This window comes from Erythrolamprus reginae, chromosome 7 (genome assembly GCF_031021105.1).
Source record: "Erythrolamprus reginae isolate rEryReg1 chromosome 7, rEryReg1.hap1, whole genome shotgun sequence".
NCBI classification, from domain to species: Eukaryota; Metazoa; Chordata; class Lepidosauria; order Squamata; family Dipsadidae; genus Erythrolamprus; species Erythrolamprus reginae.
Genome location: NC_091956.1, coordinates 84,167,833 through 84,185,613, shown reverse-complemented (window position 1 = coordinate 84,185,613; position 17,781 = coordinate 84,167,833). Strand labels below are relative to the sequence as shown.

General features: G+C 39.8%; 1 protein-coding gene across 4 annotated transcripts in view; it reads left to right on the top strand.

The window, feature by feature from the left end:
• The window catches only part of CCSER1 (coiled-coil serine rich protein 1), a 580,273-nt gene that overhangs the window by 277,425 nt on the left and 285,067 nt on the right, over window positions 1–17,781 (top strand). For all 4 annotated transcript variants that reach the window (XM_070758007.1, XM_070758006.1, XM_070758008.1 and 1 more), the window contains exon 8: window positions 11,296–11,379. In XM_070758007.1, the coding sequence (XP_070614108.1) occupies window positions 11,296–11,379 (84 nt within the window). The remainder of the gene's footprint in view (window positions 1–11,295; window positions 11,380–17,781) is intronic.

The window sequence follows — 17,781 nt, the reverse complement described above, 5'->3', positions numbered from 1 at the left end:
TAATAAAAATCTTAGGATATAAGGAACACGTTACAGTCATACAGTCAACATGGGAGGAAAAGGATGATAGGAATGATGAGAAAAACTAGCAGAATAGAAGTGCAGATTTAGTAGAAAGTCTGACAGTGTTGAGGGAATTATTTGTTTAGTAGAGTGATGGCGTTCGGGGAAAAAACTGTTCTTGTGTCTAGTTGTCTTGGTGTGCAGTGCTCTGTAGCGACGTTTTGAGGGCAGGAGTTGAAACAATTGGTGTCCAGGATGCGAGGGGTCAGTAAATATTTTCCCCGCCCTCTTTTTGACTGTGCAGTCTACAGGTCCTCAATGGAAGGCACTACATTTTGGTCTCAGTGGTGGGTTCAAATTAGATTGCCACCAGTTCCCTGGCAGGTGGATAGAGCCTCCGGCTGCCATTACCAGTTGAAAGAACTGGTCCAAACTGGGGGCAGCCCACTGCTGCTTGGCCTTGTTTACACTTGGCCCTTAGTAATGGCTAAATTCAATATCGTGGAAGAAGAAACTTCTTCATTATAGGCTGCACGCAAATGAAATAAACAGATCTTGTTTTCAGTTTTATAATTAGGGTGTCCAAATTCTCCTCTGATTTCTCAAAAGTAATTGAAACTGAACACTTAAATGACTTTGCTGCACATAGCTTTTCTAAGAAAGATGAGAAATTTGTAAGTTAAAGCTAATACTATACTCCCTTATTCAAGGCAATGAATGCTTATCACAGTTATAATGTTGTCTAGCAATCAATGGTTCCACAATTATATAGTATATTTTCTTTTGTATTTGTCTTGGAATGATAATACTCTTGTAAAGCTGTAGTAAAAGCTTCCGGAAGATGTTTCTTGATAGATTTTTTTTTGGTTTGCTTTTGCCTATCCTGAATTTTGCAACTAGAACTAGGAGAGGGGGGGAAAAGAAGCCATCTTAAAAATAAATGATTAAAGTCCGGTACTGAATTCAGTCGCTCCCCCAAAACTACCCTTTTGTTCTCAAATAACTATATGCAAAGCAAAACAATTGTGGGTTAAAATAAAAGATCAGAAAATGCAATCTTATTTACCATAGTTTTTGGAGTATACGATACACCTTTTTTCTTCCCAATAGAGGCTGAACACTTTGGTGTGTCTTATACCCTGAATTTAGCTCACTTCAAAGCTTTTTTTAGATGCTAACAATGTTGCCAGCTCTTACCTTGCAGGTTCTTTCATTGTTACTCTCTCCAAAGAATGTTTTCCAAGCCCTAAGTCTTTGCAGGGTTTTTTTTTCATTGCTCTAACTTGCTCCGAATAAGTTTCTTTCCAGCCCTAACCAAGTGCTAATTATGTTCCCAGCTTGCCGCCTTGCAATCTCTTTCACTGTTACTCTCTGCAAAGAATGTTTTCCAAACATTGTCTTCAAAGGGTTCTTTTTTCCATTGCTCTACTTACGCCAAATGTTTCTTTCCAGCCCTAACCAAGTGCTAACAATGTTCCCAGCTCTTAGTGGCTTGCAAGCTCTTTCATTGTTACCAAACAAGTAAAAGAGAAAAACCATAAAATAATAAGAAGGGGATTTACTTAGAGACCGAAAGTGTTTGGTTAATAGAGCTTTCTATTGCAATTAAGTTTCCAACAGCAATGTTTCAAATTTAGCTTGCATGCTTGAACTGGTAGATCTAGATACCATTCAATGATTGAATTTATCATAAACAGATTTAATGTCTTCTGAATGTCACTTCGATTTACATAACTATCATTCCATCTTGAAGACAACAGGTCATCAAAAGAATGACAGTTTATATATCAGGAAGCATGATGGCTTCTGCTTTCTTTCAGGTGTAGAAGAAATTTTGTGGGCTGGCAATTGTAATGAATCGAAGAAAAATATTTCAAAACCCTCTCCTCTAAAAGTGGGTGTGGGGGGAAGAGAACTCAGATGGGTTCCTGTTCAGACTAAACTATTTATTTATTTTATTTATTTATTTTGCCCAATACACAATAATACACAAGGAAGGTTATAGAGGATATAGTAGAGAAGAAATACGAGATATAGGAGACACTATAGGACAGGGGACGGAAGGCACTCTAGTGCGCTCATGTATGCCCCTTACTGACCTCTTAGGAATCTGGAGAGGTCAACCGTGGGCAGTCTAAGGGTAAAATGTTAGGGATTAGGGGATGATACTACGGAGTCCGGTAATGAGTTCCACGCTTCAACAACCCGATTACTAAAGTCATATTTTTTACAATCAAGTTTGGAGCAGTTAATGTTAAGCTTGAATCTGTTGTGTGCTCTTGTGTTGTTGTGGTTGAAGCTGAAGTAGTCTTTGACAGGCAGGACATTGCATCATATAATCTTGTGGGCAATACTTAGACCATGTTTAAGGCATCGTAGTTCTAAGCTTTCAAGACCCAGGATTGAAAGTCTAGTCTCGTAGGGTCTTCTGTTTCGAGTGGAGGAGTGAAGGGCTCTTCTGGTGAAGTATCTTTGGACATTTTCAAGGGTGTTAATGTCTGAGATGCAATATGGGTTCCAAACGGATGAGCTGTATTCGAGGATACAATAGACAACAGAAAGTATCCTACTGTTGAAAATAAACTTTGAAAGTCCCATAAGGTGTAAGATACAAGTTGACATAGCTTGCTTGCTTTTTTAACTTTCTCACCATATTTTGAAAGATGTTGATTATTGTTGTTATTATTATCTACAATTGTATCACAGTGGACAGTTGTTTCGCCTGATTAATTACTAGTCAAGCCCCATTCAGAGGCCTAGGACTATTACTACTACTACTACTACTACTACTACTACTACTACTACTGATACTAATGATACTAATGATGATAATAATAATAATAATAATAATAATAATAATAATAATAATAATAATAATAATAATAATAATAATGTGAATTGAGATTTTATATTGAAACAGATAAACCATATGGAATTTGGCAATAATTTTATAAAGGTTATAGAGGATATAGTAGAGAAGAAATACGAGAGATAGGAGAGACTATAGGACAGGGGACGGAATGAACTCTAGGGCGCTTATGTACGCCCCTATTATAGGGTTGTGTTGTGAAAAATAGAAAAGTTACTGATTTTTCTTCAGAGAATATCTTCGGTTAAACTATAGATATTCTGTTAAAGTTTGGTCTACTTTTGTTTTAGTAACTTGTAGCTAAATCAACCATCTGAATCAGGCTTAAAAAAAATAATAAATCTTGAAAATCATTGCTCTACTACTTTGTTTTTTAAAGAGCCCAAATCTATTCCCACTAGGACACGTGTTTCTTGTACTGCGTTGTGCTCTCGGGATATCACAGTTCCTTTTTTCATGTGAGGATACTCCAAGGAAATTCTTACCTCCCAGCAACTGAAAATGGATTTATAGAAGATCATTAGCTTAATGTAATTTTTTCATGCACTTAGACTAAATAGGCTCCCCTGGAAGGGAATTAAGCTTACAGGCAAGCTTATTCTGTAAAAGTACCAAGAAAGCTGCATGCTTACAATCACCAGCAGTCAAGCTCGCCTCGAGGGGTCCTTTATTTTCACTAGTTCTTCTAATACGAATATTTAAGAATTCATGGAAAAAGTAAAAAGGCGTGCCTACCAGATTTTAATAAGATAAATTCAGCTCCTCGCTGCTGTCAATAGTAAGTTTTCATACATATAAGCTTTCATCCTTGTCCATATTTGGACCAGCTTATATTTGGATATAAGCTTTCATCCTTGTCCATATTTGGACTGCAATGCTCTCTACATGGAGCTACCTTTGAAGAGTGTTCGGAAACTTCAGATCGTGCAGAATGCAGCTGCGAGAGCAATCATGGGCTTCCCTAAATATGCCCATGTTACACCAACACTCTGCAGTCTGCATTGGTTGCCGATCAGTTTCCGGTCACAATTCAAAATGTTGGTAATGACCTATAAAGCCCTTCATGGCATTGGACCAGAATACCTTCAGAACCGCCTTCTACCGCATGAATCCCAGCAGCTGATAAGGTCCCACAGAGTGGCCTTCTCCGGGTCCCATCGACAAAACAATGCCGTCTGGCGGGCCCTAGTGGAAGAGACTTCTCTGTGGTGGCCCCAGCCCTCTGGAACCAACTCCCCCCGGAGATTAGAACTGCCCCCACCCTCCTTGCCTTTTGTAAGCTCCTGAAGACCCATCTATGTCGCCAGGCATGGGGAAATTAATATACCCCCAGCTACTATGGTTTTATGTATGGATTGTTAGGTTGTGTGATTGTTTTTCTTTTTTATAATAATGGGTTTTAAATTGTTTTTTAACATTATATTTATAAATGTTGTATTATTGTTGTGAGCCGCTCTGAGTCCTTGGAGAGGGGCGACATAGAAATCTAAATAATAATAAAAATAATAATAATAATAATAATAATAATAATAATAATAATAATAATAATAATAATTGTGCTGTCCACAGAGACAGAGATAGTTGGACTGTATTTAGGCATGTCTCTTTAAGATATTGCATTAGGCGAAATGTAGTGAAATTGCACTCTGGGTAATGTAGTTCTACACGTGACCACATATTCCTATTGGCTCTGACTCTGAGGGGTAATTGGAGAGAACATTCCAGAGGGTCTTTTGTCTTCACTCTTTCACTAAGCCGGCCAGCATGTAGATGCTCCACCTTAGAGCCTGGTCAATTCAACCTCTTTTTACCTGCACAATGGGAAAGATTATAGTGCAGAAGAATGGCATCATAGTTGTGAGTTATTGTGAGAATGCCTGTAATAAAATAATATGTGATACCTTGTTGTGCTGAGTTATCTGACTGGGAAAAGTTGAGATTATTATTATTATTATTATTATTATTATTATTATTATTATTATTAGTAGTAGTCCAAATTCCATATGGTTTATCTGTTTCATTATAAAATCTCAATTCACATTATTATTATTGTTGTTGTTGTTATTATTATTATTATTAGTAGTAGTAGTAGTACCGGTAGTAGTAGTAGTAGTCGTCCTAGGCCCCTGAATGGGGCTCGACTAGTAATTAATGCTAAATCCGGTGAAACAACTGTCCACTGTGATTCAATTGTAGATAATAATAACAACAACAATAATCAACATCTTTCAAAATATGGAGAGAAAGTTGTTGTTGTTGTTGTTATTATTATTATTATTATTATTATTATTATTATTATTATTCGCACTGCCCCCACCCTCCTTGCCTTTCATAAAAATCTGAAAACCTATTTATGCCGCCAGGCTTGGGGTCACTAGACCCCAGCCTCTGACCAGTGAATATGGAGGGTGTTTGTTGTGTCTATTTGAACGATTGATTTTTAAATGTTGAGGGGTTTTCTTTAGAATATTTTAACCAATTATTTATGTTAATTGGATTTAGATGTGTTTTATTGATACGTTTGAGCCCGCCCCAAGTCCACAGAGAGGGGCAGCATATAAGTCCGATCAATCAATATCAATCAATCAATAAAAATAATGTGGTCTCACCAGCGCTCTATACCGCGGGATCCCTGTCTCCCTCTTCCTGCTTGTTATACCTCTAGCCATGCAGCCAAGCATCCTACTTGCTTTCCCTATATATCTTAGAAAATATGCAGCCATAATAAACCTTCCGCTAAAGCTGTTTATAACTTATTTTTGGGTCTTGTTGCCTATCTACCTAGCTTTCTACATATATTTTTCTTTCTTTTGACTGGATGTGTCAATCTTATAAAGAATAACTTCATTGCGTGTTTGCTAGAAGGAAGAAAAAGTTGCCATTTTAGCAATCTGAACATCTGAAACTTTCTCAGCAAAGTCACTTTTTTTCTGTGATGTTTTTCAGATAGAGAATTGAAGGGTTCAATTGATTTCTTCAAGAAGTCCTTGTGGTTTTTTTTTAATGACCAACACAACAATGGAAAATTCACACATGCACACCTAATTATTTTCCATTGAAGGGAGTCATGGAGGAGCTACATTAGGGATTATTATCTGAATAAATGCGATCTTCTAAATTTTGAGCTGCTATTACTGTCAACATGTGCTATAATTATGGAAATAACAACTCTTATATCAACATCTTTCCTGTAACTGACGTCTTTCTGAAAATTGTGACTGCTCATTTTGTCCAAGAATCATTAGATCTGAAAAATTGTTTAATATAAAAATTATTTAATGTATTTAATAATGTTGGGATGTCCATCACTTTAATATTCTTCTTGCTCTTAATGACTTTAGACAGGTTGCCTAATGAATGGTCCATATTTTGTCTGATTATTGCTCTGATGTTTTCCAAATGTGTTTGTCGTTCAGCCTGGCATATGAAGCAATTTTGTCCTGTAATAAAGCTAATTAAAGTAGGCAGCCATCCACACAACACTCCTTAATGAATTATAACGAGCTCATTAATCCGATCACTCTTGCTCGGGAAATCTACTTTTGGACCTATTAAAAGGTATAGAAATATAGAAAATCTGGGTAAAATAAGTCAAATATATACTTTTCTTTGAATTTTAAAAAAAAGTGCAATTGAGGAAGGCTATTAAGTTAAATCCTTTATTTGAAAATAAAATGGGAAGGGGACTTACTTGCTTTAGGCTGTTTTGAAAAACCGAGCAAGATAAATAATATATTTTTTGTCTTGGTTGATAGTAGTAATTCACTTTAGAGCATCGGATAAGCATTAATAGTGTATATACATAAATTGAGAATGCAGAAGAAGATGAAGTTATATCTTTGCTTGCCCAGCTAGTTGTTTAAACATGCCTTTAGGAAATTAATAATAAGTCTTATGCTATTCACTGTGAAAATAAATAACTTTGCCCTATATAGAAGAGTTGCTAAACTTGATGTCTGTTGCATAATAATACAAAGGCAGTATCTGGATTTGTAAATTCAGGATTTTGGATAACGATTGAGCAACAGTTGGAGGATTCAGTGCTACTTGAAGTGAAGGGAATATGGGCTCTTCAGTCTGCTTGTAGTTGATGTCTGAAATACTGGTTGATTTTTCCTTTGGTGGTGGTCTTTTCCTGTATCTGATGGTCTTTCTGTGAATGAAATACAGCTTCATTGCTGCTGTTTTTACCTGTCGCATGTGTGACATCTATGTAATAGAAGGTACATAAAAACATGTGTGCATTCAAATTCAACACCGTGTTTAAATTTCAAAGCAATCGGTGAAGAAGGTCCTGTTTTAAGCACCTAAATTGTTTTTACCTGTCACAGGCATTTATGTATGTATGTATGTGTGTGTGTGTGTGTGTTTGCTTGTTTGTTTGTTTGTTTGTTTGTTCGTTCGTTCGTTCGTTCGTTCGTTCGTTCATTCATTCATTTATTAGATTTGTATGCCGCTCCTCTCTGAAGACTCGGAGCGGCTCACAACAATAAAGCACAGTACAAATCCAATGATTAAATACATAGAAACATAGAAACATAGCAGACTGACGGCAGAAAAAGACCTCCTGGTCCATCTAGTCTGCCCTTATACTATTTTCTGTATTTTATCTTAGGATGGATATATGTTTATCCCAGGCATGTTTCAATTCAGTTACTGTGGATTTAACCATGTCTGCTGGAAGTTTGTTCCAAGGATCTACTACTCTTTCAGTAAAATAATATTTTCTCATGTTGCTTTTGATCTTCCCCCCAACTAACTTCAGATTGTGTCCCCTTGTTCTTGTGTTCACTTTCCTATTAAAAACACTTCCCTCCTGAACCTTATTTAACCCTTTGACATATTTAAATGTTTCGATCATGTCCCCCCCTTTCCCTTCTGTCCTCCAGACCAGTGGTCCCCAACGTTTTTTCCACCAGGGACCAGTTTCAGCAAGACAATTTTTCTATGGCCCAGTGGGGGCGGAAAGGGGCATGGTTGGGGGCGGGATTAAGCATGGGGGTGCTGGTCCTCCCCGCCCCTCTTTCCCGCCATCGTCCTGTGGCCGGCAGAACCTGCCTCCCAAGCCCTCTTGCCCAGCGGGAGCTAAGCGCTGGAGAGAGGGGGTCAGGCTGGCCCTCCTGCCTCCCCCCAGCCAAAAACGCAAAAGCGCCCCGCGACAGAAGCCAAAAGAGGCTTGAGCCTCTCGGTCCTTCCCGCCCCTCTGTCCCATCCATCGTCCTGTGGCCGGCAGAACCTGCCTCCCGAGGCCTCTTGCCCGGCGGGAGGCGAAGCGCTGGAGGGAGGGGGTGGCGGCATGAGGGCCGGCAGCTGCTGACTCCACAGACCAGTGCAACATGCCCCGCGGCCCGGTACTGGTCCGCGGCTCTGTGGTTGGGGACCCCTGCTCCAGACTATACAGATTGAGTTCATGAAGTCTTTCCTGATACGTTTTATGCTTAAGACCTTCCACCATTCTTGTAGCCCGTCTTTGGACCCCTTCAATTTTGTCAATATCTTTTTGTAGGTGAGGTCTCCAGAACTGGACACAGTATTATTACAAATGGGGTCTCACCAGCGCTCTATATAAGGGGATCACAATCTCCCTCTTCCTGCTTGTTATACCTCTAGCTATGCAGCCAAGCATCCTACTTGCTTTTCCTACCGCCTGAAATACAATTTAAAACCCTTAATATAAAAGCAATCATACATCCCAGACATACCATGCATAAAATGGAACGGCCCGGGGGAATCAATTCCCCCATGCCCTGACGGCAGAGGTGGGTTTTAAGGAGTTTGCAAATGGCAAGGAGGGTGGGGGCAGTCCTGATCTCCGGGGTGAGTTGATTCCAGAGGGTCGGAGCCGCCACAGAGAAGGCTCTTCCCCTGGGTCCCGCCAGACATGGCACGGCATCTATATAATATAGGTATATAAAAACACACAGATATTTGAATGCAATGTTGTGTCAAAATTTCAAAGCAATCAGTGAAGAACCTTTGGAGATTTAAGATTTTGAACGAATGAACGTTTACATTTTTATTTACATAGGTCAGTGGTTCTCAATCTGGGGGTCTGGATCGCTTTGGGGGTCATTTCACAGGGGTCGCTTAAGACCAAGGGAAAAGACAAATTTCCCCTGGTGTTATGAACTAAAGCTTCTATTCTGGCACCTTGGAACATATTTTTACAATCCGACCAATCAGGCATTTACAATGGGAGTGTCCCTCTGACCGTCCTGCCAATCAGCTTAAAGCTCTGTTGGGAGAATTGGCGCTAGACTTATGGATGGGGGTCACCACATTAGAAAGGTTGAGAACCACCAAATAGATGTTTCAAAAGCAGCTTCAATTCAATTCAATTCAATTCATTGGATTTATATGCCGCCCCTCTCCGAAAACTCAGGGCGGCTACCAACAGTCATGAACAATATACATGAATAATATACAGTAAAAAAATCCAATACTAAAAACTAACTTAAGACCCCTTAATGTATAAAACCAGCATACGTACACACATACCATACATACAGTTGTATCAGCCTAGGGGGAGAAGAAGTCTTAATTCCCCCATGCCTGGCGGCAGAGGTGGGTTTTGAGTAGCTTACGAAAGGCAAGGAGGGTAGGGGCAGTTCTAATCTCTGGGGGGAGTTGGTTCCAGAGGGCCGGGGCCGCCACAGAGAAGGCTCTTCTCCTGGGTCCCGCCAAGTGGCATTGTTTCGTTGACGGGACCCGGAGAAGACCCACTCTGTGGGACCTAACTGGCCGCTGGGATTCATGCGGCAGAAGGCGGTCCCGGAGATATTCTGGTCCTTTGGTGGATGTTTGAGGGTGTTTTTAATGGTGCTGTGTCAGATGTGAAATCATAGACGGTTGCAGTGCTTAAGCCTTTTCACTCGCCCTATCTCCCGTGGCTAATTTTTAGAAGACAGGCTTCTCTGACAAATTTCTGTAGTGGAATTCATATTTCAAAGTATTTTCCCCCCCCCTCGCCTAAATCGGAATCTATGTTCTTACATCTTTCTTTTCTCCTTTGCTTTAAAAGCTTTCATAACAAATTGCGATGCATTTGACAGTAATGGCTAAGAGACAGCAGTCTCCGAAATTACAGCCTGTTCTTCACCTTAGATTTTCTGGTATTTGCAATTTTTTTTTTTTTAGTTCTTTCAAAGTTAGACATACATTTCCCTGCTCATCCCGGCTGCTTTTTTGATAAAGATGTTGCTATGTTTTAGTCAGTGTCTTGTCTCATATATACACAAGTTTTCCCACACATTTCACTATATTCTTTCTTGGTTTTTTACTAGCTAGACCAGTGTTTCCCAACCTTGGCAACTTGAAGCTATTTTGACTTCAGCTCCCAGAATTCCCCAGCCAAGCTTGGGAAACACTGGACTAGAAGACCTCCAAGATTCCTTCCAACTCTGTTGTTGTTGTTGTTGTTGTTGTTATTATTATTATTATTATTATTATTATTATTATTTGGCGGGACCCAGGAGAAGAGTCTTCTCTGTGGCGGCCCCGACCCTCTGGAACCAGCTTTCCCCAGATATCAGAGTTGCCCCTACCCTCCTTGCCTTTCGCAAGCTCCTTAAAACCCATCTCTGTCGTCAGGCATGGGGGAATTGAAATTTTCCCTTCCCTCCTAGGCTTATAGAATGTATACATGGTGTGCTTGTATGTCTGAGTGGTTCTTTAAATTGGGTTTTTTAAGATTGTTTTTAATATTAGATTTGTTTACATTGCCTTTTTATATTGTTGTTCGCCGCCCCGAGTCTTCGGAGAGGGGCGGCAAACAAATCCAATAAATACAAATACAATACAAATATTATTATTATTATTATTATTATTATTATTATTATTATTATTATTTATTACTACTACTACTACTACTACTACTACTACTACTACTACTACTACTACTATTATGGAATGAATAAATCTGGAAGAGGGCAAAGTTGCCTGCACAGAATCTTACATCAAAAAAAGCACTTTGCAAAATATTATGGCAAGTTCCACTTGCAATATTTTATTATGGACTTTGTTCTATTCCCTATTATTAAACAATATAATAAAACTGCTTACGTCCATAACTTTCTGAAAAGAGGAGATGACTAGAAAACCAAGCAAGATTGCCTGTGTGATTGGATATCCTCGTCCACAGAGCACTGCAGGGTCTTAAAAAAATGACACACACTACCCACACTAATACAAACGGTTCCGTTCACAGTTTGGTTTGCATAATATGCTTGTATTTCGGCGGCGTTAGGTTACAATATTTGTATTACTAACAGAATATGCTATTAGAAATATCACACGTGAAAAGGGAGCCCCCAGATTAATTACTTGGATGTAATTATTGGCACAGTGTGACATTGTGTTTTCTTGTGAGGAGCAGGGGGGAAAGTGCTAAGCCCTTTGTAACTCCTCTTTTGATGTTATTATAGGATATAATGAAAGATGAATGCCTGACTCTGAAGCTCCAACTAAAAGAGAAAGATGAGCTCATTTCCCAACTTCACGAAGAGCTGGTAAGTGACAGACAATGTTTGTTTCTGATTTGGGATGTATGATTTGGGATGGTTATTGGCTGGGGCCGACACGCAGACAAATAGAGGTTGAATATGTGTTTACATTGCAGTCATATTAGGCAGTTTTTCAAATTGGGAAACTTGTCAACTTCTGAAAGGGCAATTTGGCAGGTAAGTCAAAGGAGGTTGTTTGTTTTGGAAGCCTACAATGACAGTTCCCTTTAATCCCTGATGTAAGACAAGCCACAATTTTCTGTGCATTTTGCATTGCAAATATTCTGATGGTTAACTAACATATGCTGATTTGTTGGTGTTTCTATTGATGTGCACCAGAGTGCCTTCCGTCCCCTGTCCTATTGCTCTCCTATATCTCCTATTCCTTTTTTCATTCCTATATCTCTTCTTCTATTCTTTCATTGATATGTTCTATTCCTATATCTTATTTTCTATTCTTTCTTAGATATATTTTACTATGTGTATCTCCTCTATAACCTTCATCATGTATTTTACTATGTGTATGTATATATATACCCACTAAAACCCTCATTGTGTATTGGACAAAATAAAATTAAATTTAAAAAATATATAATCATTTAGTAAAGGATTCTCCCCTGCTCCCACTGCAGGAAATACACGGATATACAGAGTGTAAATTTCAGAAGCTTTTCAGGTTTTCATATAACAGTATATACTTTACACTTGCTGCTAGTAAAACTGATTAAGTGACTATCTATAAACGTACTGAAATCTGAAACTGAAACAAGAACAGGAAAAAAATAAGTTTCCTATCAACCAGTGTTCTGACCAGCTGCTATGTATGTTGCTCTAATTAAGAGAATGTATTGATACTCCTGTGTAAATTTATGCTAAATATCCATGTGCTTTTCAGTATACATTGATTGCTCATTTTAATTTGGAGTGGTATCTTGGTGAATAAAGAACAGAAATGAATGAAAGTCTGTATATACACTGCTCAAAAAAATAAATAAAGGGAACACTTTAACAACACAATATAACTCCAAGTAAACGCCAAGTAAATAAAACGTCTGTGAAATCAAACTATCCACTTAGGAAGCAACACTGATTGACAATCAATTTCACGGGCTGTTGTGCAATATTCAATGAGAATATTTCATTCATTCAGATATTTAGGATGTGTTATTTGAGTGTTCCCTTTATTTTTTTGAACAGTATTTATTTTATTTATTTATTAAATTTGTATGCCGCCCCCTCCACAGACTCAGGGCGGCTCACAACAGCAACAGAAAAACAGTGTAAAATACAAATTCAATAATTAGAAAGCTAAAACCCCATAATTTAAAAAAAACATTCACACAACATACCATACATAAACAGTATAGGCCTGGGGAAGATATTTCAATTCCCCCATGCCTGGCGACAGTGGTGGGTCTTAAGGAGTTTGCGAAAGGCAAGGAGGGTGGGGGCTGTTCTAATCTCAGGGGGGAGCTGGTTCCAGAGGGTCGGGGCCGCCACAGAGAAGGCTCTTCCCCTGGGACCTGCCAGACGACATTGTTTGGTCGACGGGACCCGGAGAAGGCCAACTCTGTGGGACCTAATCGGTCGCTGGGATTCATGCGGCAGAAGGCGGTCCCGGAGATATTCTGGTCCGATGCCATGAAGGGCTTTATAGGTCAAGACTAACACTTTGAATTGTGACCGGAAACTGATCGGTAACCAATGCAGACTGCGGAGTGTGACATGGGCATATCTGGGAAAGCCCATGATTGCTCTCGCAGCTGCATTCTGCACGATCTGAAGTTTCCGAACACTTTTCAAAGGTAGCCCCATGTAGAGAGCGTTACAGTAGTCGAGCCTCGAGGTGATGAGGGCAAGAGCGACTGTATACATTTGTATGTGTATCTGTGTGTATATACAGTATATGTACTATAATATATATGCATGCATACATACACATACATTAAGTGCAAGAAAGAAGAATGGCTCTTGGGAAGAAACTTTTAAGAAAACTTACGAGAAAACGTCCTACTTTCCTTACCCTATCAGTGGAAATCAAAACAGTTGCTGTGCTTGTCTGCTCAACAGTATCTGTCAAATATGAGCCATGAATTATTAAGTAAAGCAACTACATCAGTGGAAGAGAGACTGACAATCCACTTCATTTATCCAAACTGGACAGTTAATTTTCTCCTGCTTCCCTATGGAACAAATACATAATTAGATCTTGATTTAGAATATTGAGCTGGTTATAAGAGTGTTATGCCAATCTATTTTCAATTTATTTGTCTATTGTAACCTGTCACAGACTTTTGTCTTGGTAAAAAGAGGAAAAATACACTTTTGGGTTCCGTATTTTTTCTACTGTGTTTATTAGGTAGGGATGGTGAACTTATGGCACATGTGCTGCAGGTGGCACGCCGAGCCATATTTGAAGGCACATGAGCCGTTGTCCTATGTTAGCTCCAGCTCACGTATGCTTTATTTATTTGTTTGTTTGCTTGCTTGCTTGCTTGCTTGCTTATTTATTTATTTATTTATTTATTTATTTATTTATTTATTTATTTATTTATTTATTTATTTATTTATTTATTTATTTATTTATTTATTTATTTATTTATTTATTTATTTATTTGATTGATTGATTGATTGATTGATTGATTGATTGATTGATTGATTGATTGATTGATTTGTCTGCTGCCTCTCTCAGAGGACTCCGAGCGGCTCATAGCAACAATAAAATACAATAAATACAAACCCAATAGAAACTATATTAAAAAAAACCTGTATTGTTAAAAACTAGCAATTCTAAAACAGTCACACCAATCTCAAATGTTTCAGTCAGAAAAGGTGAGGTGGGGGGAAGTTAATCCCCCCATGCTTGGCAGCATAAATGGGTCTTTAACATCTTGCAGAAGGCAAGGAGGGTGGGGGCAATTCGAATTTCAGGGGGAGTTGATTCCAGAGGGCCGGGGACACCACAGAGAAGGCTCTTCTCCTACGTCCTGCCAGACGAGATTGTTTAGTCGACGGGACCCAGAGAAGGCCTACTCTGTGGGACCTTTTTGGCCGCTGGGATTCGTGCGGCAGACGGCGGTTCCGGAGGTATTCTGGTCCGATGCCATGTAGGCCTTTATAGGTCATTACCAATACTTTGAATTGTGACCAGAAACTGATCGGCAGCCAGTGCAAGCCACGGAGTGTTGGAGAGACGTGGGTGAATCTAGGTAACCCCACGATAGCTCTCGCGGCCGCATTCTGCATGATCTGAAGTGTCCAAACACTTTTCAGAGGTAGCCCCATGTAGAATGTGTTGCAGTAGTCGAACCTCGAGGTGATGAGGGCATGAGTGACCGTGAGCAATGACTCCCTGTCCGAATAGGGCCGCAACTGGTGCACCAGGCAAACCTCGGCAAACGCCCTCCTCGCCACAGCCGAAAGATGATGTTCCAATGTTAGCTGTGGATCGAGGAGGACGCCCAAGTTTCAGACCCTCTCTGGGGGCAGAAATAATTCCCCCCCCAGGGTAATGGACGGACAGATGGAATTGTCCTTGGGAGGCAAAACACACAGCCACTCCGTCTTGTCTGGGTTGAGTTTGAGTTTGTTGACACCCATCCAGACCCCATCAGCCTCCAGGCACCGACACATCACTTCCACTGCTTCGCTGACTGGACATGGGGTGGAGATGTATAACTGGATATCATCATTTTGGTTATACAGTTTTAATGGTGATCCCTATGACTCATCACCATTTCATTTGTAAAGCATTATGCTGTTTAAATTATCATACACTTTTCTAATATAATCGTTTGCTTTTTGTGTTTAATCTTTGGGCATTATTCTCAGCTTTTATGACAGTGTTCATTTGTGCTATCTCTCCGTCATTATTCTAAATTAGTTATTTATTTATTTATTTATTTATTTATTGGATTTGTATGCCGCCCCTCTCCAGAGACTCGGGGCGACTAACAGCGACAATAAAACAGTGTACAATAGTAATTTGGTATTGATGATTAAAAATCAATTAATATAAAAACCAAACATACATACATACATACCATGCATAGAATTGTAAAGGCCTAGGGGGAAAGAGGATCTCAATTCCCCCATGCCTGGCGGCAGAGGTGGGTTTTAAGTTGTTTACGAAAGGCAAGGAGGGTGGGGGCAGTTCTAATCTCTGGGGGGAGTTGGTTCCAGAGGGCCGGGGCCGCCACAGAGAAGGCTCTTCCCCTGGGTCCCGCCAGGCGACATTGCTTAGTTGACGGGACCCGGAGAAGATCCACTCTGTGGGACCTAACTGGTCGCTGGGATTCGTGCAGCAGAAGGCGGTCCCTGAGGTAATCTGGTCCGGTGCCATGAAGGGCTTTATAGGTCATAACCAACACTTTGAATTGTGACCGGAAACTGATCGGCAACCAATGCAGATTGCGGAGTGTTGGTGTAACATGGGCATATTTGGGAAAGCCCATGATTGCTCTCGCAGCTGCATTCTGCACGATCTGAAGTTTCCGAACATTTTTCAAAGGTAGCCCCATGTAGAGAGCGTTACAGTAGTCAAGCCTCGAGGTGATGAGTTACTATTTTTTTTTAAAAAAATGGGGGGCACATTAATTTTATCGTAAGGTAGATAAATTAGAGAAGTAAATTTAGTTCAACCTATGTTTTATAAATGGTATTAAATGCCTTGCTTTTGACTGTCTAATTATATGATAGATTCTGATAAGCGTAATGGTTATACAGTATTCAGGGCAATTATATGGTGCTGTTCTGTCAGGCTCTCTGGTAGAATCTTCCCAAAAATTCACAGGTACAAATTTCAGACACACACACGTTTGAAAATTCAAAACAATGTTCTTTATAATGAAAATTCCCTTAACCTAAGCCCTCTTTTGGTATAGCAAAGAGCCCTCGTCTCCAAACAAACTGGAAATTGGTACAAGTCTCTTATCAGTTCTGTGATACTTAGCTTGCAGCTGTGAGGCAATTCACAGTCCTTCTTCTTTCACAAAGTGAAATACACTTGGCTCTGGTTTAGTTTCAAAGCGGGGGAAAATCAGCACACAAAAGGTCAAAGTCAGTAAAGCAGTCACGAAACACAACGATCAGATAATCCTCCACAATGGCCAAACCCACAGGCTGCTCTTTATAGCAGCCTCACTAATGACCACAGCCCCACCCAACCACAGGTGGCCTCATTTTCTTTGATAATAATCTCTCAGTTGTTGCTGCCTATGCATCGCTCTCCACATGCGTGGCTGTATCATTAACTCTTGTTCTGAATCCAAGGAGGAGACAGATAATTGATCTCCTTCTGAGCTGTCTGCCACACTCTCCTCCTCCCTGTCACTCATGTCTTCTTGGTCAGAGGAGCCTTCATCAGCAGATTCCACCGGGGGCAAAACAGGCCTGCAGCATGTGGATGTCTCCCCCACATCCACAGTCCTTGGGGCAGGAGCTGGGCCAGAGCTAACCACAACAGGTGCAGCCATCTTTACGGTAATTCTTTGCTAGTCCTGATTTTTATTATTTCATCTTGGGTGTTTATGATAGATTATTACAGGTCCTTCAACGATTTACATAAGAAGAGACAGCTGTAAGTAATTTCAAATCTTCTTTTCTTCTTTATATTTAGGAAACATCTGAGTAGAAAAGAAAGAGATTAGCTATGCTTAAACATTATTAAAGTGTCAAATTCCTTCCCTCTCTTTTACTGGAGAGAATTAATTGCACATAGTCCAGGAAAAAAAAGGGCTTATCTCAGCAGCAATTATTCTACAAGTCAACTCTGCAAGATATTCCGGAGTGGGAAGATGACAGTATCCAATGAGAAACACAATGTGGATTAATTTCCGATTCCTTGTGCTTTCGGAAGCCTTGATGAAAAGCTGACAGCCAGATAGAATCTTTAATATTCCCGTGCACTCGCGGAGGTGATTCTGCACATTAGTTTAAAGTCTCTGTCACAAAGTGCTGACATTTTTTGTGCCACTTGGCGCCGGATGTAGATAAAGAATTGTCATGCCTTTCAGGGGCAGGAAGGAACTTGTGATCTGATGATGATTCCTTTCGACATATCTGCATAGGAATAATGTAGCAGGAGTATAGCAGCAATAAACGGCTGCCCTTAAGGGCCTCTGGAGATGTTACCCCGGGACTAACATTGCTTGAATAATAATAATGCACTACATATGCTAGTCTTCTGTTTAAGATGTCAGAAGACAGAATGTTAGCTTTAAAAGACCTGGGTGATTCTTCTTACAGATTTAGATAAATATGACTTGACTGCACTTTGCAAGGATGCGTCACCTTTCCGTCGCACAGAGGAATCATAAATTAGCTTATCTGCAGATATATATAAGGCAAGAGGCACAGGATGTCTCTTTATTCCAACCTTTCTGCATTGTTCTCTTTTTTAAAGGCTTT